At 52.5% G+C, this 20761-nt stretch overlaps 1 protein-coding gene across 2 annotated transcripts in view; it reads right to left on the bottom strand.

Moving 5' to 3' along the window:
- Positions 1-20761, bottom strand: part of ELAVL1 (ELAV like RNA binding protein 1) — a 47010-nt gene that overhangs the window by 12180 nt on the left and 14069 nt on the right. Inside the window, exons 1-2 of one of the 2 annotated variants that reach the window (XM_075546161.1) lie at positions 20436-20593; positions 8251-8447 (exon numbers count right to left, since the gene is read on the bottom strand). In XM_075546161.1, coding sequence (XP_075402276.1) covers positions 8251-8422 — 172 coding nt within the window. In that variant the 5' untranslated portion in view covers positions 8423-8447; positions 20436-20593. Of the gene's footprint in view, positions 1-8250; positions 8448-20435; positions 20594-20761 lie in introns of those variants that run through there. The other variant, XM_075546169.1, reaches the window with a different exon arrangement.

Below are 20761 nucleotides of genomic sequence, written 5' to 3' on the forward strand. Positions count from 1 at the left end.
CCATATGGTTGGTGGGTCAAACCCACGAGCTGCCTAGAGGGAAGGAGGAGGAGGCTGTCAACTCTAAGGAGCAGTCCTATCCTGTTCCAGAGTGCTGCTCCAAGTTAGCACTGAACCCACAGGGGCAGTTCCACCCTGTCCCATAGGGTTGCTAGAGTTGAAACTCGATGGCAGTGAGTTTGATGCGGTTTGGGTACATTTAAATCGGGTATTTCTCTCCTACCTTGAGATGTCAAAGAAACACCAGCAATTAGGGAGAAGAAAGTCACTGTGGTAGACTGGTATTTCACTTCAAAGAGCTGGATGCCCTTGCTGTGAAGGGAGTTTCTGCTTCAAACGGGGATGGGGAAACGTGGAAAAGGGAGGAGCGCGAGCCCGTGACTGTACAACTGAAGTTACCCATGCTTCCACATGTTACTGGACACACTGTAGTAAGTACTGACTCCAATTTAGTGCCAGCAATTTCTTTCTTTTAAAATTTTTTAATAAATCATTTTATTGGGGGCTGGTACAGCTCTTCTCACAATCCATACATCAATTGCATCAAGTACATGTGTGCATATGTTGCCATCATTTCCAAAACATTTTCTTTCTACTTAAGCCCTTGGTATCAGCACCTCTTCCCGCCCCCCTCCCTCCTCCACCTTCGTGAACCCTTGGTAATTATTTTTATTTTCATATTTTACATGATTCGCTGTCTCCCTTCACCCACATTTCTGTTCTTTGTCCCCCTGGGCTGAGGGTGGTGGTAGTGGTGTTGTTGGTTGTACGTTGATCATTGTGATCGGTTTCCCTTTTCTCCCCCCACCTCCCCCTACGCTATTGCTAATCCCATTATTGGTCCTGAGGGGTTTATCTATCCTGGATTCTGTGTGTTCAGAGCTCTTATCTGTACAGTGTACACGCTCTGGTCTAGCCAGGTTTGTAAATCAGAATGGGGGTCAAGATCGCTAGGGGCAGGAAGCATTACAGAACTAGAACTAGAGGAATGTTGTTTCATCGGTGCTGCACTGCACCCTGGCTGGCTCGTCTCCTCCTGTGACCCTTCTGTGAGGGCATGTCCAACTGTCCACAAATGGGCTTTGGGTCTCCATTCCAACCCCGCTCATTTGAACCAAAATGCTTGTTTGTTTTGGGTTTTTGATGCCTGATACCTGATGATACCATTGACACCCTGTGATACCACAGGCTGGTGTGCTTCTTTCATTTGGGCTTTGTTGCTTCCCTGCTAGATGGCCTCTTGTTTAACTTCAAACCTTTAAGACCCTAGACACTATATCTTGTAATAGCCAGGCACCACCAGCTTTCTTCAACACATTGGCTTATACACCCATTTTGTCTTCAGCGATCGTGTCAGAAAGGTGAGCATTACAGAATGCCAGGTTATTAGAACAAAGTGCTCTTGCATTGAAGGAGGACTTGAGTAGAGGCCCAATGTGTGTCTGCTACCTTAATATTTAACCTATAAATACATGTACATAGTGTCTTTTGCCTCCTAGGTCTTTGTGCAGAATAGTCACCACAACGGGTGACACACTGGGCTACTGACAGTCGGTGTCTGGCTTGAACCCCTGGCCGCTTTCCGGGAGGACAATAAGGCAGTTGGCTGCGGGTCAGAAGTCCTGTGGGGTACTTCTGCTCGGCCCTCCAGACTCAGCAGCAGCAGCTGGTGGTTTCTTCACACTGTCAGTCTGACTTGGTTTGCCCACCACGTGACACACTCGCTGCCTTCTGGGCCATGCCCACTGATGTACAAGTTTTTCTTAACCCTTGTATTCTTGGAAGGCCCAAACCCGAGACAATTCATACTGGGAATGTTTTCATGCTGAGAACATGTGTGAAATGTGCAAGACGGGCAGGGCTGGAGAGCAGGCTGCGAATTCCAACAAAAGCAGTGCACAGGAATGCATGCAAAGGAGTGCCAACGGGCAGACCAGGAAGGCTGAGTTCTGGATGAGCCAGGTAAAGAAACCCTGAGAGGAGCTTTCCCAGAAGGTGAAATTAGACAGACATTTCCAGAGGCCTGTGTTGACCTCGTTACTGATAATTTTTGGTTTCATGGAATATTCAGGACGCCAGGTTCTGTATTTAATCCAAGTACTGCTTCAATCAGCCCCAAATTTCCCATCAACTCACAGACTGTTAGGGAAAGGAGACTTCATTTTTTTCTTATACTGTAGCTCCCACATCACTAGCAATCTAGAAAAACGGGCTTTCTCTTTGAAAGTGGAATTTGGTAGGAGGTTTGTGGGTCAGTTCCAGGAATGAATGCTGGATCCTGCCAGGACGACAGGATAGGCCTGTTGACACTGGGAACGAAGGGCACCATCGATTTACAACTGATTGATGCCGTAGCCACGGGCTTTGGCACTCATCTGATGACATCTGTGGCCGGGTTCAGAGATAAGAGTGGAAGCGCCTGGCAAATGTCAGCACAAAAGGACGAACTTGAAGACCCGGGCCTGCAGACAGCAGCCAGCGTCTAGTGCAGAGTCAGCGACAAGGCTCACCAGTCCACCACGTTACTGAGTCTCGCCTGGTAACGATGGGAGGATCTGTAGGACAGTGTCTCGAGCTCATCTGAGGTCAGCTTCTGCCTTGGGCGGGCAAGTTTGCAGCAGGTATTTCCAGGAAACCTGTACTGGATTGCCGTGCACACATCACATTGGAAGCCTCACTATGAGAACTCTGCCCTTGACGTCCTGCCCCCCCGCACACCCCCTGCACGCTGTGTCTTTCATGATACACCTTTTAAGATCAACCTTAAAAGAGCTACGTGCTCATGGCAGACATCTTTACTGGCTAATCTCCACTATGGTCTGGTTTGAGGAAGGTTCAATTTAAAGTTCAAAGATCTCAGAGCCATGGTTTCAAAACCGGCCTTCCAGCTCCTGAAATTCTATTCTGCACCGTGCTCCCTTGATAAGGATTCTTTTATGGAATCTTGGATCAAAATGTTGAGTAATGGGAGCTGGGAAGCATGCAGAGTTCTTCTGGCCTGAAGGCAAAGGAGGCAGTTGTCACTGAAAACAATTAGCCACACCAGCTACTGCCTCTGCCTGCCTCGCCTTCTTCCTGGACTGCTCCAGGTGGATAGAGACCACTCCATGGGTCTCAGACAGACAGAGACCACTAGCAGGGTCTCTGATGGCCTGAGCAGGCTTTTCAGACTTCAGGCACCACATTTCAAAGGTGTCTGGTTGTACTTAAGCAGGCTCAGTCCCTTTTTTGGGTCACTGTCGCAAATATGTCAATCACCCCGACTTTTGTCAATTCAGCTCCTCTGGGTGTACAACAGACAGCATTTATAGTCAGTTATGCAACTGGACCCTTAGCCAGTATGATGTCCCATTGCCCTGAACCAAAACTCAAGCTCTGCGCTCCAGAAGCAGTAAGCTTCCCTAACCTCCTCTCCACTGGTAACCACTAGGAAACTCGGGTCTCCGGCACATCTGCCTTGTCTTCTCAACCACCGTGAGGCCACATAACTAACATGTGTCCTTTGGTGACCACCTACTTCACTCAGCAGAGTGCTTTCCGGGTCCCTCGCTGGTGTGACCCAGGACTTCACTTCTCCATGGTCTGGGTGACTGGGACAGCCTTGGGGTGTCATTCGGGAGTCTATAGATCACCCCCTACTACGGTTTTCTTGTGTTACACCGGTACAGCATCCTTCCTAAAACATCTGGTGATAGTGACATCAACTTCTAGCTGAAGTGTGCTTGTCAGGTGTCCACTGTGGAGCTGGTGCTCTGGGCCAGGAAGCTACCTTTGAAGCCCATATGGCACACGTCACATGGGGAGTGCGGCTTTGGGCAGAGCTGCTAGGAAATGCGACATAATCTGCACAAACCTCTTCTTCTGACGGAAAGGAAGACAAAAGCTCACCTCCTAGGTATCAAAGACCCTTGGGCAGCCTGGGGTCCCAGGGCAGCTCCTAAGGGCAGTGGGCCACACCCCACTCCCAGCTCCGAGAATTGAGGGGCTTCAGGTGGGTTCTCGGGTCCTGCAGAGGCTCTGCTGGCAGGTTAGCATCCAAGGACAATGAATAACTCCAGCCCCCTTCTTTAATTCCTGCCATGCCCAGCGCATCAGCCTGTCCTCAGGAGGGACCCTGCCACTGTGGGAGGCACGGCTCATGCCCACAGGTGCCCCCTCAGCACCCCAGTCCAATGTTCATGCCTTTCCAACCCCTTCCTCTCTCTCAGCCTGGTCTTGACTTGCAGCCGAGCAGTCAGACAGCCGGGAAACTCCCTCAGGGGCATCATGGAGGGAGAGGAGCTAGCAAGAAAGCCCCTTCTATCTTTTGGGAGGTGGGCACAGCCCACTCCTTCTTATAAGGGACCATGAGTGCACAAGGGCTGTCACTGACAGCCAGCCAGCAGGTGAGGAAGGGGGTGAGCTCACTAGTTAGGCCTCAAGGAAAGAAAACGGACAGAGGACCAGGAGGGAACATTACCACAGAAGCAGCAAAAGCAGCCGAACCCGCTGCTGGCCAACCAATCTCGACTCAGGGCCATGAGTTACACTGTGGCAACGGCTCTCCATGCTTTCCAGGCCTTCCTTCAGGTACTGCTGGGTGAGCCTGCACTGCCGCCCTGGAGGTCAGAACAGGCAGGCCCTGACATATCGGGACCTGCTCCAGAGCTTGACAATGTGGCTAATATTCCAGGACAGGGAGCTCCTAAAGTTTCAGGGTTTCTAGTACATATGAAGTTGCATGGAAAAGTTTGCAGTATCATGAGGATACTGGGAAAATTGGCGCCAACAGGCATGCTCAACAGCTTTCAATGAGTCAAAAATACAGCATCTGCGAAGCACTTTACCGATCAAGAGACACGCCAGACACACTTCCACTATCTGGACTCACACAGGCAGAAGAGAAGTCACCCTCATGGGGGCTGGCACAAGGGACCTTGGAAGGGCTCACCCACTTCACACCACCCACTCCCAGGAAGGGCCCAGGGGAGGAGTCAGCTGGGAAGAAGTTGTCGGTCTACAAGGGGTTGGCAGGATGGGATCAGCGGGATCACAGCCAGGAAGTGGCTCTATGTAGGAGGCTGGCGAGCACATGATGCCAGGGTCCTGTCTACAGTGGGGACACTGGGAAAACTGTGACTGTATGTCATGTGACTGGAGGTACCTCGGGAAGCACCCATCAGGTGACCATTTACAAATGTTCCAAAATGTAGGAGGTGAGTCCACCCAGAGGTGGGGCCTCAGAAAAAAGGTCTGGCAATCATCTACCTCTGAAAACTCAGCCAGTGACCAACCTTTGGAGCAAAGCTCTACTCTGCACACCCATGTGGGTCGCCAGGAGCTGGAACTGACTTCAGGCTCTTGGTTTGGAGCTGGGTTTTTTGCCTTCAAGAATTCCATTGACACATCATGCTAGAAAGACCCAGGTGTAGGCCCATGGGCACCCAGCAGTGCTGAAGCAGGCCTAGGTTGTCAAAAGACCCCTGGGTGGTAGGGAGAGCACAGGGGTGGACCAGGAGGCCAGTGCAGGAGTGCAGGCCAGGGAGCCTGGTGTTCTGATGTAGGGCAGGGGTGATCAAAGAAAAGACACGAGTCAAAAAAAGCATCCAGAAAGACCAGCACCAGGATGCATGTCAGAGATCTTGTGTGGATGGCTGGTGGGGACCCTGCTAGGGTGGGGACCCAGGACAGTGAGTAGCAGGCTAGCAGGGTGCTTGGGAGGCCAGTCTAGAGGAGTCGGGCTCAGAGTAGCAGTGAGCCGTGGGAGTCTGCTACCAGAGTGCAGGTCTGGGAAGAGGAAAGGGGGCTGGGGGAGAAATGGGAGATAAAGGCAGGGAGGAGAAGCTGGCAGGAGATGGAGCCTGGCAGGGCTTGGGGCAGGGAGAAGCTGGGAATGTGTGGCTCAAGAAAGGCAAGGTGACCAGAACCAGCCAGCTCTGTGGAGGGGAGAGGGGCAGAGCCAATAGCCAGAACAGTGGCTTTCACTGGGGATGCTGCCTGAGGGTGTGTGTGTAGAAGGCCAGGGTTGCTGCTCAGCACCCAACATCCTACCTGTACAGGCTGAGCAGCCCAAGGATCATCCAACCCAAGCATAGAGACCAGTGCCGCAAATGCAGGTGGTGGGGACTTGAGCACTCACTCCTCCAAGGAAAATCTCCGATAGTGAACATGGACATGGGAAACCGCTCATCACCCCACTGGAGATCACACTTGAAACCACACCAAGGCAGGTACCAGCCACGTGTTAAGGATGCGGCAGACCGGTCCCGTCCACTGCTTGCTGGGTCAGAGTAGTGCAGCTGGGAAAGCAATTTGGTGATTTCATCAAGAGGAGCCCGGGAGGGGTGTGTGTGTCAGGGTCAGTAGTTATATGCTGCGCTGCTGATCTGCAAGTCTGGTACTTTACCGCTCCGTGGAGAGACAGACAAGGAAGAATTAAGTCTTAGGAATTCACAGGGGAAGATCTACTCAGACCTACAGTGTTGCTATGAGTCCATGTCAACTCAAAGGCAGTGATTTTTCAAGAGTGACAGCATCTACATGACTCTGAGGACACATGGACCCTGCACACCAACCCCTAGGGCTAAGTCCTAAAAAGGTGGACATGATGCAGGTATCTGTCAACAGACGTCTACTAACAGTGTGACCGGCCCGTGGAGGGAGGTGCTGGTCCTTGTGGGCCGGTGCAAATGTGCCAAGTGAAATGAGGGCGGACCACTGTGCGCAATGAGGAGAGGAATGGGAGGCACTGCTCAAAGGGGAGAGGATCGTGGTGGAGGATCAGTAACATGAGGTCTGCAATTAATGGCACTGAGCTGCACGCAAAAAAAGAGACAACAAGCCATAGGTTTGACATGTAGAACATAATTTTTATATGAAGAGCAAGCAGGAGGTGAGGGTCCTGCATGGGTGGTGGAGAGGGTGTCAGGAGTCTGAAGGGTCATTCAAGAAACCCAGGACAACAGGCTACTTGCCAGTCTTTGGCTCCAAGAGAGCAGGGGGTACAGGGGAAATCGGCTGAGAGCAAAGGGCCTGGAGGAAGAAGTCATGGAGAAGCGAGGAGCAAGGGGCCAGGTGTGGGGTTTGATTGGCAGGTGTCTGTTGGCTGGGATGCCAGGTCTGCCCTTGGTGGAGCAGGCAGCCTGAGCTCCATCTGGAGGCTTTATTGAACGGCCCCAGAGCTGGGGTTCTGCCTGAGCCACATACAAAAGGGCAAGGGGCAGAAGACTTGGAGGCCCAGCCCAGGGACAGGTAGTGATGGTTCCACCCTGATGGCAAGGTGACAGATGTGACAGGGCTTTCCAAAGACCCCACACCTTCACCTCCCCAGCTGCTGGGGTGAGGAGCGGGGAGAGGTAGTGCTTGGCTTCTGTAAAGAAGGCAGCCTGACGAGCCCCACAGGGCAGGTGTCCCGTTATCATAGTGGAGGGAGGGGCACGTGCATGCCCAGGAGGTGGAGCGGAACCAGCAGCTGTGTGCAGGCTTGCTAAGTTTTCTCTGTGAACTGAGGTGACTTCCAAAGGGCGCTTACAGCTTTCCCCAGGTCGTAAAGCCTATCTCCTTCCAACAGGTCTCACCAAAGTTGAGTCTTCTCACCTTCACAGCTCCTGTTATTCCCAGACCACACCACGGGGACAGGTGGCACCAAGGCTCAGAAGCAGCACTGGGGCTCAGGACCCCCACCCCCCCTGAAGAGGGCAAGGACTTGGAGACAGCCCAGAATTTTAAAGCCCCCTGAACAGAAACCAGAACCACCCGCTTCCAACAAATTGGTTACAACCCTGAAGGACAGACAGAGCAGAACCACTTCCTAGGGTTTCCGAGACCCTCAATTGTCCCGGGAGCAGCCGGCCTCACCCACTCCGGCGGGGTGAGTCTGAACTGCCCACAGCACCCTTAGCAGCCCCATGAGCAAATGCCCTCAGTCTCCTCCCAATGCCTAATGTGATACAAGCTCTTGCCTTACGAATGGATTCTGTCTCTTTTGAGAACCTGGGACTAGTCTAGCCCAGTCGCTCTCTAGTTGAGTCTGATCCACAAGCCAAACTGTGCTCCATGGGGGTTGTCAGGGGCTGATTTTTCAGAAGCAAAGCACCAGGCCTTTCTTTCAAGGCACCTCTGGGTAGAGCCAAACCACAAACCAACCTGAGCAGTCGAGCACATTAACCATGACCACCACTCAAGGATTCTTGGGGGCCAGGACAGTGGACCCAAAGCAAGGGAGATCAAATTGCACATCAGCCTGGCATGGCGGGTGCCCGGCTTCTTTACCTGCTACTTTGTCCCGGATCAGCTTGGCGGACTCCACCTCCCCGATGCTGCTGAAGAGGCTCCGCAGCTCATCCTGCGTCATGTTCTGTGGGAGATAGTTGACGATCAGATTTGTTCTCCCGATGTCCTCCCTGCAGTCTTCGGCCATGTGGTCTTCATAACCATTAGACATGGTATTTTTCTTCCTTTCTTTTAATCTGCAAAGAAAAGGAGAGATCCAGTCAGTCATTGTCAGAAGACGGCACTCAGGGGGGCGTGCGCCTGGAGAGCCTTCCACAATGATAGATGGGTCGCCCACATCCACTAAGAGGGCTGCACAGACACTTGCCTCTCCTTCAGCACCAAAGGGCTGGGCCAGCTCTCTAGAACTCTCCGGGGTGTTTCTTACGACTCTCTACTGATTCCAGCTGGGCTGAGGGGCATGCCACGGACACTTTTCACTGCCTAACTCTAGATACTGTTCTGTGGCCTGCAGATGTGGTGACAGAGGTAAGAAAGCAGTTTGGATTGATGACCCGTTGGGGCAGCCCAGGCCTGACTGCTATTGGCGCAGGGACTCCATGTAAGTCAGCAGAGGTCCACCCCAACCCCACTCTCCAAGTCCAGGTGTTCTGTCAGCCCACCTGCCCCTCCCTCATATGGCTGTTAAGAGTTGCCCCCTCTAGTCCCTGCCCCAGGCTCATGGCAACTCCAAACACAATGAAATGAAATGCTGCCTCCATTGCTGTTCACTAAAAGATTTTTCGAAGTTGGTTGCCAGGCCTTTCTTCCTAGCTCCAGTCTAGAAACTCCGCTGAAGCTGTAGGACGTCAGCTTCCATGGGCAGATTGGTAGAAGCTGAGCATGAGGTGTATTGGTTAGGAATCACTTGGGTCTTCCCCCCAATCCACTGGTCTCAAAACACACAGGCCATGTCCTCCTGTGGGTCTCCCCATCTGCAGACTCAGTGGGGGTCCAGGTCCCAGGTCAGGAGCATGCTGCCTTCTTTAAATGCAACCTGGCCCTTGATCCATAGGGATCGAGCCCTCTCTCAGAGCGTGCCCACGTGGCTCAGGGGAGGTACAGTTTATTCTTGGGGAAATGCTTCAGGTCTCCCTACCCCTCCACAGACGGCATGCACAGTTCCTGCAACGGCCAGACCACAATTTCTACCAATTATTTCAAATGGGTCTAGGCTCCCAGATCTTGCTAAAACAGGCTAGGATCAAATATGTAAAAGAAAAGCTAAGGAAGGCCCTGGGCCTGCCCACCTGGTCCCAGAAAAGCTTGCAGTGTTAGCAAGGCTCTAGGGCAGTTCTACTGTCCCATAGGGTTGCTGCAGGTCGGGAGTGATGGGCTCAGGCTCTGGGTGCCTCCCGGGGGCTCGGCACAGCAAGAGGCTGCTTCACCTGTGTGAAGGTAGTCCATGAGGGAAAGATCAGCACCGGGGCTGCTGAGTGAGCCTGAGGCCCAATCTAAAAAGAAGGGGACTTCAAAACCTGTGGAAGAACTTTTTCCTGTCTCTTTTCATTCCATTTCCCCATAAACTTTTTGAAGCCCCCTCATACACACTATTTGGGCTAAGGGCCGGGGGCTAAAGAAATACCAGTTTTCAGGAGAAAGAATGGGACCACTAGAGGCTGACCAAAAAGGGCCACAAATATTAAACCAATTGTGGCCACAAGACACATGAACAACACACACACACACACACATACACGTTTATCCCAGAAGTGTGCCCACCATTTCTCTTCTGCCTCTCATCCCCTCTTGGTCTTTACCCTCTCCTAAGAGCCAGGCATCGACTCGTACATCTGGCTTTCAGTGATAATCAACTGCACAACATGGACCCAACTCTTACTCTCCAGAGGGGGTGTTCTCTACAAAAAGTGAACTAACACAGGTTGCCAAGCTACAGCCTGGGGTCTAAATTTGGCCCACTGCTTGGTTTTATAAATACAGTTTTATTGGCACACAGACACGCTTATTGGTTTACTTATGACCTGGCGGCTCCTCCATAAAATGAGCGAGCTGAGAAGTAGCAACAGAGACCCTGTGGGCCATACAGCCTAAAATATTTACCATCAGCCATTTCTTACAGAAAAGGTTTAGCAACCCTTGTTCTAGTTGGTGAAACTATAAAACTCCTGGGAGGAAATCTTAGTGACGTTTGATTAGGTGAAAGAGTTCTTACACATGACACCAAAAGCCCACCCTATAAAAAAAGGGATACATTGGACATCATCATAATGGAAAACATCTGCTTTGCGATGATTTAAGATTTCAAAAGTGTGGCAGAGCACACATTTGAAAAAAGAACTCCCGTCTAGGATTGCAAGGGAGCTTCAAAAAGTTTATCTGGAATTGGCATTGAAGTATAATGGAATTTTCTCAAATACTTGCTGAAGCTGCCTCCTATTTCGGGAGGAAAAATTCCCAAAGCTTCCCCCAAGCTCCAAATGTACTGCCACTAAGAGAATTCTGTTCCACTGTGACACTGTAGCGACCCTGTAGGACAGGATAAAACCACCCCTGTGGGTTTCTGAGAATGTGCTGCATATACTCGTGATTAAGCCAAGTTTTTTTCAGCCCATTTTTAATGCAGTTATTGTGGTAAAATTAGGTGCCTTGGCTGACATTCGAGTCGGCTTCTACTTGAGGCCATACTGTAACTTTTTACAAGAGTAGCAAGCTTCATCGTGCTCTCAGAGCGAATAGTGGCTTCAAACTGCTCACTTGGTTAGCAGCCCAAAGCGTAACCCAAGCTAAACTTATCAGTAAGAAAAGAAAGAACTCACATTTTCAAGTAGCCTAAGATTTGAACAGACACTGTATCTTAGAAGATACACAGATGGTGGAATAGCATATAAAAAGATGCTCAATATCACTGCCATTAAAAAAGTAACCCCCCTCCCAAAAAAGGGTAAAAACCCAACTTACTGCCCATGAACTGGTTCCAACTTACAGCGACCCGCTGCAGGGGCTTCTTACAGGGGCACACACTGTTATCTTCTCTTGAAGACTGACTGGTGGGGTTGAACCAGTGACCTTGGGGTTAGCAAGCAAAATGCCCACCCCACACACAATCAGAACTCCGATGTAAGGGAAATGCAAACGAAGACCCAGTGAAACACCACCACACACCTACTAGAGTGGCTGCAACAGAAGAGTGAACGATCTCGTGCATGGAGGGGTCCCAGCCCTGACAGTGTAGAACAGTTTCGTTGTGTTGGGGGTGCCAGCCCACCTGCTCAGGTCTCTTCTCCAGTGGGATCCTAGACCAAAGCAGTTCTGTTCCCCACTGGCTCCAACCCCAAGGGACCTCCACTGCCACCCACCTGTGATTTGAAAGGCTGTCCCTCTCAGCTTGCCAGACTACTGTCTGTCCCCCTCACTCAGCATATTTAGTAGCAGCGAGTCAGCCCAGCTCTGCTCTGTCCTGTGCTGGGATCACACGAGGGCCTTGGAGGAACAGCAGTTTGTTCTTATTGCTGAGAATCTGGCAACTTCCATGCGCCGTGAGCAGCAAAAATAAACGAATAAAAGGCTAATTCAGCTGTCTATGAAGATTCAGCCAAGAAAAGCCAGGGGGTGCTCAGTCCCGCTGTGACACAGGGGGATGCAGGAGTGCCAGGTTTCTGTGGCTTTGGGATCCACATCAAGGCCACACTAGCTTACTCATGGCCTCACCTGCTTCTCTAGGGCCCCCCAAATCCTCAAGTGCAGTGTCTTTGATGCCCTTGTTTCCTTGTTGTCCCCCTCCCACTCAGCTTTAGGGTCTCCCCAAGGCGCACACCGTATTACTGTGTGAGTCCCTCGGGCAGTAAGCACACATCCAAGGGCAAACCCAGGGTGTCACGCCAGAGCACGCTGGTCTAAGAATCGTGCAGGTTTGGCACATTTCTTTTCATGCGAACAAAGGTGAACATTCTAAACCAGGGGTTCTAAACCTGCCTGATGCTGCGACCCTTTCATACAGGTCCTCATGTGATGATGACTCCCCAACCATAACATTATCTTTGTTACTACTTCATAACTGTAATTTCCCCAACCATAAAATTATGGTTACTGCTTCAAAACTGTAATTTTGCTACTGTTACGAATCAACGACCCCTGTGAGTCATTTGATCCCCAATGGGGTCACAATCCACAGGTTGAGAACCACTGTTCTGAAGAATCCAAGTCTGCTGCAGGATCAGGAAGGAAAACCTGGGTGTCCCCTAAGTCCTGTGTGGCCCTCACTGTGAGGGGCTGCCAGGTCATAGCAACTGTGTAGCCCTGTGCCATCATCAAGTCATGGGTCTCCCTCTTGGTTGCTGACCTCCGATTCCTACTGATGGGTAAATGGTCCAGTAACTGGACCTGTCTGACCTCTCTGAGGGCCTCAGCCCTGGTCTTGGAGTCCTGGCTTGGGCAACGCTGTTGACATCTAGAGAACACTGACTGCATTCTGACTCCTGGGGTCCCATGTGAATCCAAGTGCAATGGGCTCCACAAAGTCTGCAGAGGCCGACTAGGGGAAGTAGATCACCAGGCCTTTCTTCTGAGGCGCCTCTGGGTGGACCTGAATCGCTACATTTTTGGTTAGCAGGCGAGGGCATTAGCCATTTGCACTAGCCAGATTCCACTGTGCATGGAGGAAAGATGTATGTACAGATCTATCTATGCGACAGAAATACACACAAGTGAGGCATACAGAGCAGGGCAGCAGGGGTGGCTCCTATTAGGTTATGTTGAGAACAGGCTCATTTTATAGCCTCAGGTCATGCTTTCTACACTATCTGGGCCAAACACAAGTAGAACAGCCAAATCAGTCCCCAGGCTTGACCCTGCCCTTTGCCACAACCTAAGATGACTTGTGTTCTTCAAGGCAAAAGTCTTAGGAATGAAGTCACCCAAGGACCGCTCTGGGGCCAGACCAAGAGCTGAACATACATCCTGACCCAGTTCTAACAGCCATGCGCAGCAAGGACTCGGGGGACCAGTGCAGCTGTGTCCTCTCTACTTCCCATGGCTGGGGGAGGGAGGGCAGCACAGGGAAGCACCAGAGAAATCACAGCTATTCCATCGCCAAGGTGGCTCTGGGGACTAGGCCAGCTCCCCAGCCCAGCTAAGACCGGGCTTTTTCCTGGCTGCTTGAGGCTCCTGCCGTGGGACTTTACCAGGGGACAGTAAGAAGACCCCAGACTGTGGAGGCAAACAAGTGTGAGCTGTTTTAATACTCCCTCTAGTACTAGGCAGTGGGCACCTCCCAGGGGGCCCCAGCTCCAGGCCTGGAGTGTGACCACCTCCTCCCACCCCTAGCCTGTCAGTATGTGGAGCTGTGGCAGCCTGCGTTGCTGTGGTGCTGCACACAGGCCAGCAGCGGGCTCCCTTGGGGTCTCAGAGGTGCCACCAAACTAAGGTGGGTTATGAAGCAAGACCTGGCAATTGCTGTCCAAAAATCAACAGCGAAAATCCTATGGCTTAGACCTCGTCTGACACTCCGGGACACATTGTCAGCAAGGACTACCACTGGAGCCGGGCAGCAGGCAGTAGAGAGGGGGGAGGAGCAGCAAAGGGGAGATGGGCTGATGCAGTCACTGGGACAGTATACTTCAGCTGACCGAGTCAGCCGAGATGGGCAGGACCTAGCAATGCTGCATCCCATTACTACATACCTGGTCACCACAAGTTGGCGATGACTCAACTACTGTAACCACCACATGCTTCCCTGTCGTATACACCACCAAAGAGGGGATCTATGCCCCTTTTCCTTGGGATGCTGGAAGCCACCTCATATCGGGTTCCATTATGGATGACCCTGGGCCCCACCAAATCCAGCCGTGTTAGCCCAGGCAAGACTTGTAGGTGCAGCATGTCAAGTGACAAGACACACTGGGAGGAACTGGAAGCACTAGTCTGTCACCCCTGCAGCACTGCTAAGTGGCAGGCCGAAACAAGATAACTGCTGTCAGGTCGATTCTGACCCAAGCCCATGTGTGTCAGACCTGTGCTCTGCAGGGTTTTCAAGGTGTGGTCTTTCAGATTGCCAGGTCTTTCTTCTGAGGTGCTGCTGGGTGGATCTGAGCTGGCTCTAAATCGCACCCATAATCTTGGTTGAATGGGCTAGTGCTGGGAACCTATTCCACTTCCACCCTCTATCCTCCTGCATCACCCACAAACCAAGGGGACCCAGGCCCCATGCTTCAAACTCCCTGGACCCTGAGCTACTTCATTTCATGGCATAGCCACACTTGATCCCTAAGCCACCGCACCCACCTCTACAGCTCATCAAGGTCCAAGTTCTGCCACTGTCCCACCTGCGCTGTTTCCCCCACCGGCCCTGCCTTCTAACCGCCCGTCTTGCTCAAGTCCCTGCCAGGTCTCCGGGGGGCGCTTACCCTCAGCACCTTGCCTTCTCCAGTGCTCCGTACAGCCCCTCAGTCCTGGTGGCTGGCTTCACCACCCCTGGGCTCCTTCCTTGCCCTGCTGCGACAGTGTGTCCCCAGAGAGTGTGTGCTTCCAGGAGCTGCATCGCCAGGCTCCGCAGGGATTTTGGAGGTAGAGCAGTGGTTCTCAATTCCTGGGTCTCGACCCCTTCGGGGGTTGAACAATCCTTTCACAGGGGTCGCTGATTCATAACAGTAGCAAAATTACAGTTATGAAGTAGCAACAAAAATGTTATCGTTAGGGGGTCACTGAGGAACTGTATTAAAAGGTCACGCAGCAGGAAGGTTGAGAACCACTGCCCTAGGACAGTGAACAGGCGGTGAAACTGCTTGTAATCAATCCATGATGACGTGGTGGCTGAAAGTGGCAATTCCCCGAGGCTCTGGTGAGCCAGGAGATAGAAGGGTGGTGGTGGGGGCCCTCGGAAAGAAGTGAGGCCTCCATATACCCTTAGCCAGCAGAGCCCCAGTCCAGTTCCTGCCTGCACACTGACTGAGAAGGATGGATCCCCAGGTGCTCTCCAAAGAGGGCTTCTGTGTGGTTTTTACTTTTACTGTGCATCATCCTTTTTGCATTCAACAAGTTCTCAAACCACCCTAGGGCTTGGCCCACCCACCTTTGCCCACATCTCCTCCGCGCCAGTAGGATACTGTCCTTCCCTTCACACAAGTTAACCCCTGCCTACCCACCAGTCTATTGCTTCCCCTCTCCTCCCAGCCCTGGGAGCCATCAAAGTTCTTTTTCTTTCGGTATGAAAACCTTTTCTGGTTTCCATCCCCCCAAATAATATTGGCCTCCTACAATATTTGTGCTTTTGTCTGATTAACTTCACTCAGCTTAATGTGCTCCAAATCCCATTCCACACGTGCAGCAGTCTTCTTGAGCAAAGTGTAGGATTCCACTGCGTGCCTGTACCCAAGTTCATTAACCCTTCCTCCACCGGTGGCGACGGTTGTCTGCATCTTCATGCTCTTGTGAAGAATGTGATGAACATGGGTGTGCGGGTTATCTGTTGGTGCTGCAGTCCTTGTTCTGTAGTTTTCAATGGCTGTTTTTTTGTTGTTGTTGAAAGGGTCTCCAGGCTTTTCTTATGAACTGACCCAGCCAGATTTGAACTATTTATACCCCTTGAACTGGGAAAAAAACCATCCAAACCCATTGCCGTCAAGTCAATCCAGACTCATAGTGACCCTACAGTACAGAGGAAAACAGCTCTGCTAGGTTTCCCCAGGTGGCATAGGGAAGATGCACTGGACTGCTAACCACAAAGTCGGCTATTCAAAACTACCAGGTGCTCTAAGGGAGAAGACAAGGCTTTCTACTCCCATAAAGACTTCGTCTTAGAAACCCACAAGGACAGTTCTAGTCTGTCCTGTAGGGTTACTTTGAACTGGATTCGACTAGCCGGCAATGAGTTTTTTGAGTGAGGGGTTCCAAGGTTGTAAACACAGAAGCAGACTGCCACAACTTTCTTCCTTCTGCGGACCCACTGGGGGGTTTACACTGCCACCTTTTCGCTTAACAGCTGGATGTGTAGCCACCGCACACCCAGGCTCCTTCTACATATGGGTGCTGCTTATGACCTTCCCATTCTGCCCACCCACCAGTGATTGACTGTGTATTCTCACAAGAAGTACAGGGAATCTGAGGGAGCAGCTGCCCTGTCTCTGTAGTTACTGGGTAACTCTCCCATCCAGCCCCTTAGGCAGAGACCAGGCGTCATCGCCCACACCCACCTATGATAGAGTCCTGTGTCGCCTACTCATTGGGTCTCCTCTCCAATCTGGTTTGGATTCACAATTCTTCCTACCTACTGGGGTGGTGGTGGTGGGTGGTGGGGACTAGTAACCAGACTGGCCTTCAATGTTACCCCCTCCAGTCCTTCTTCCTGTGAGCAAATGACACTACCTGGCTTTTTCTGACTGCTAATGTTCAATGGTCACCCCTGGCCCAATCTCCAGGGTAAATCCTAGGGCATACAGCTCCCCAGTCTGACTGCCTCACCTTCACTCCTGCCTCAGCTCACCTCAACCTTTTAGCCCCTGAAGTACCAAACCAAGGCATTACCCACTCTGTAGCTTCCCAGAGGGCATTCCTGCCAGATGCAAAATCCTGCCCTGGGGTCACTGCTCTTTGCCTGGCTAATGGCCTCACTACCTCCAGGAGGCCTTCATTGATCTTTCAGGGCTTCCTTACCAGCCAGTGCATAACGACCCCCACATTCCCCAGACAAGAGAATGACCGGGCTGCCCCCACAGCTGCTAGTACACGGCTGTGGATCAAAGCTGGTTTTCTTTCTGCCTTCGGCCAACCCAAAGCCTCCGCTGGCCTCACTGCTTCACCGCTGCCACCTAGTGGCCACGGGAAGAACTGCACTTCCCTCACCACAGAGCGTTTCCTTTGCTTCAGTAAACTGAATGGGAACGGAACGCCGGTGAGGAACAGTTGATGCTGGTGGGGGCGAAGGAAGTGTGGGAGTTGGAGGAGACTTCAAGTGGTGAGTGAGCTCCGAGATGGGCCAGGCAGCAGCAGCAGCAGAGGAGGAGGGGAGGGCCGGCAGTAAGAGCAACAGGCCACCAGACACTGTGGTTGGGCGGATGAGGCCCAAAAGGAGGGCAGGGTTAGAGTGAAAAGGCCCTAGAATCCCCAGCTCTGGCTGCTGCCTTACCTCATCAGGTCCCAGAGAGGACTGAGCAGTTTCTACGGTTTTTCCACATTTGATCAGGCGCAGTGCAATCAGACACTGAAAAAACTCACTGCCATCGAGTCAATTCTGACACATCGTGACCTAGAAGTCGGTAGAACTGCCCTTGTGGGTTTCTAAGACAACTCTTTATGGGAATAGAAATTTCAGTCTTTCTCCCAGAGTGGCTGCTGGTTTCAAACTGCCGACCTCGCTGTTAGCAGCCAAATGCATGACCACTACGCCACTAAGGCTTTAATAAGAATTCAGGCTGGAGTGTGGATGGAGTGCAGGGATGGCCGCAGGAGGAAGGCCACAGACGAGGAAGATGGGATTTTCACAACTTCCTCATTTTCCACATGCTGGCCCTTGACCTCAGACTCAACCCATCCTGACCGACAGACAGTCTGTCCCTGTTCAAAACCAGCCGCTCACCTACATATCCCTTCCCTCCACACTTGATGCGTGGGTCTTGATCTCTTCCCAGACCTTGATGCTAAGGGGTTTTGGAATAGGCTGTTAGAAGTTGATGCTCAATGACAAGTGTCTGGAATTCCTGGAAACATCGCCTCTCGGGATGTCATGGACCCTCATCAAAACAGAGACAGTCCCTAACTTAAGACGAATTTCAGCCATGACCAATGTACTTAGGAACCTTTTGTGTGTGTGTGTATGGGGGGGGTATCTAATCGTCATAAAGAGAGCTTCGATAAGTTTGTGGAAATTTTCCATTATCTTTTAACTCAAAATGCTCATGGACTTTTTGAAGCACCCCCCACCCCACTTCCCATGTACTACATTATACTGTTGCAGAGTGCAATTTGCTGATAGGATTCTCAGACTTTCATAGATGTTCACTGTTATGGCTTATGTAGATACTGAAAATAACTCTCCCATCGAGCTGGTTCCCACTCATAGCAACTGTATAGGACAGGGGGGAACTGCCCCTGTGTATTTCCAAGACTGTGATTCTTTAGGAGAGTAGGTTCCAGCAGAGCAGGTGCTGGTTTCAAACTGCTGACCTTCTGGTTAGCAGCCCAACATGTAACCCACTATGCCACCAGGGCTCCTACTCTGGTAACAGAAGGAAATAATAAAGAAAACTAACGAAGAGCCATCAGGACAGAAGCCAGTTGTAACTTGGGCACTGCCTGTGTAAGCGCCATTAAGACTCCCTTAGTCAGGAGTAAGGACTGTTCAGAAAGGAGCCCAAATCCAAATCCTGGCTGGGCAACTTTGCTGAGACTGGTCATTACTGAGTGAGAAAGAGCAATAACACTGCAGGTGCTGGTGTGTGTCAGGGATATCATTCATTCTCAAGAAATACTGGTAATTATTTGTGACATCACTTATTCCGTGCCCAGCACAATGCTACTCACTGCCGCAGTCGATTCTTACACATTGTGATCTTGTAGGGTTCCCGAGAGTGCATCTCTTTATGAGAAAGCCTCGGCTTGCTCCTGGGGAATGGCTGGTGCTGAACCTACTGTATCACCAGGGCTACTCGACACAATACTAGGAGTTTCCCAGGTGCTCTGGTGACGGAGTGGTTGTGCATTGGGCTGCTAACAGTGATTCGCTGTTTGAAACCACCAGTGGCTCCTCAGGAAAGACAGGAGGAGCCTTCCACTTTCACAAAGAGTTTGTCTCAGAAATGGACAAGGGCAGTTCTATCCTGCCCTGTACGGTTGCTACGAGTCGGAATGGGCCTGATGGCACTTGGTTTGGGAGGGGTTTCTCAACTGTGTTCCCAGATCCACACAAACACACATGTACTCCTATTTTACAGATAGGAAAACTAACGGTGGAGCTCACAGGCAACCTGTCCAAGCTCTTGGGGGTCATCAGGGTAAAATGATGGGGCCGGAGGGGCACATGGCCCCGCAATTCTGCTTCTAAGGGGATGTGGCAATCAATGTCTGGCGACACTTGAGCCTCCCGATTAGAAGGATGTTACTGACATCTAGTAGGTGGAGGAAACCTGGTAGCACAGTGGTTAAGCACTTGGCAGCTCAAAAATGTGGCAGTATGAAAAGATCACACAGCTTTGGGAAACCTTTCCTCCAGGGCCTCTATGAGTCAAATGCGCTCGATGTCAATGGCTGCTTTTTTTTTTGGTGGTGGTGGTGGTTAGCGGTTGGAGGCCAAGGATGAAGCTACGCCTATAAAGCACAAGCCAGCAAGCATCACCAACAACCCCCATCAAGAATTATCTGGCCCCAAGTGTCTGCAGTGCCTGGTTAAGAAACCCTTCGTGGCCTCATCAACCCCCAGCTCTCCACTTATGGGATCAATGGCCATCAGGCTCTCTCACTAGAGTACTTTCAGTCAGGGGGCTCTGTCCCTCCTGGGTCGCCCTTCCCTGACTGCCCCACACACAGTAGGTCCCTGGGCTCATTCTGATAAGCCAGGCAGCAGAAGGCACCGGAAAAGGAAGGTTGAGCATCCATGCCCTATTGTTCAACTGCGTGCAGTTTGTATTTTCAACACACATTTTACAAATCCCAATGTCCTACACGCCCCAAAAACAGCTTTGTTAGAGATGGCGCTCAAGGAAAAAAAATAAAGTGGAAGAAAACGAAAACCCATCTTCCTAGGACCCCCGTACAACCTGGGGGTGAGGGGGGGGGTTGCGCGCTTCGAAAAAGGACCTCCGTCGGCCGCAGTCCTCTGACAACGACCACAAAAGAATCTGGAAGATTTCCCGGGGGAGCGAGTCCGGGGGCCGCGCGCGACCTCTGCGCGCAGAACGCGCTCCCCAATTCCCCCGCCTCTGGCTTCACTCTCCCGCCCCCGGGCGCCCAGGCTGCCGGGGCCCGGGCCCTGCGCTCGGCCCGGCCTCCAGCGCGTGCCCACGCCGCGTCCCCCGCGTCCGCCCCTCGCGGCGGTCGAGGAATCCGGCCCGGGCTCTGTCGCCGGCGCCCACACCGGCCGCCCCCGGCCCGCCCGCGTCTCGCGCGCGTCCCCTCCCGGCCCAGCGCGGCCTGGGCCTCGGCCGGTGCAGGCCCGCGGGCGCCCGCGGCCCGGCCAGGCGAACTCAGGCCTGCCGTGGCCTACCCCGCCTGGCACCGCCGAAGTCCCCCCGCCTCACCTGGGCGCGGGCGGGCGAGCCCGGGGCTTCTCTGGGGCGGGCGGGCGGCGGCGGCGCGGCGCTAACGGCTCCGCTCGGCCTCGGTAGCGGCGGTGGCGGCGGCGGCGACGGCGACGAGGCGGCGGCTCCTCCTCAGCGCGCACGACCCGCTCCGGCCCGCGGCGCGGACACGCCCCCCCGGCGCGCGCGCCCATTGGCCAGCGCCCGTCACGGCCCGCTTCTCATTGGTCAGCGCGGCTGTCGCGGCGCCCCTGGCGCGCGAGAAGGTGGAACTTCCGGTCGGCGCCGTCCGCGAAGAGCTCGGCGGCCGGCGGAGACGCGGGCAG

Source organism: Tenrec ecaudatus, chromosome 1 (genome assembly GCF_050624435.1).
Source record: "Tenrec ecaudatus isolate mTenEca1 chromosome 1, mTenEca1.hap1, whole genome shotgun sequence".
NCBI classification, from domain to species: Eukaryota; Metazoa; Chordata; class Mammalia; order Afrosoricida; family Tenrecidae; genus Tenrec; species Tenrec ecaudatus.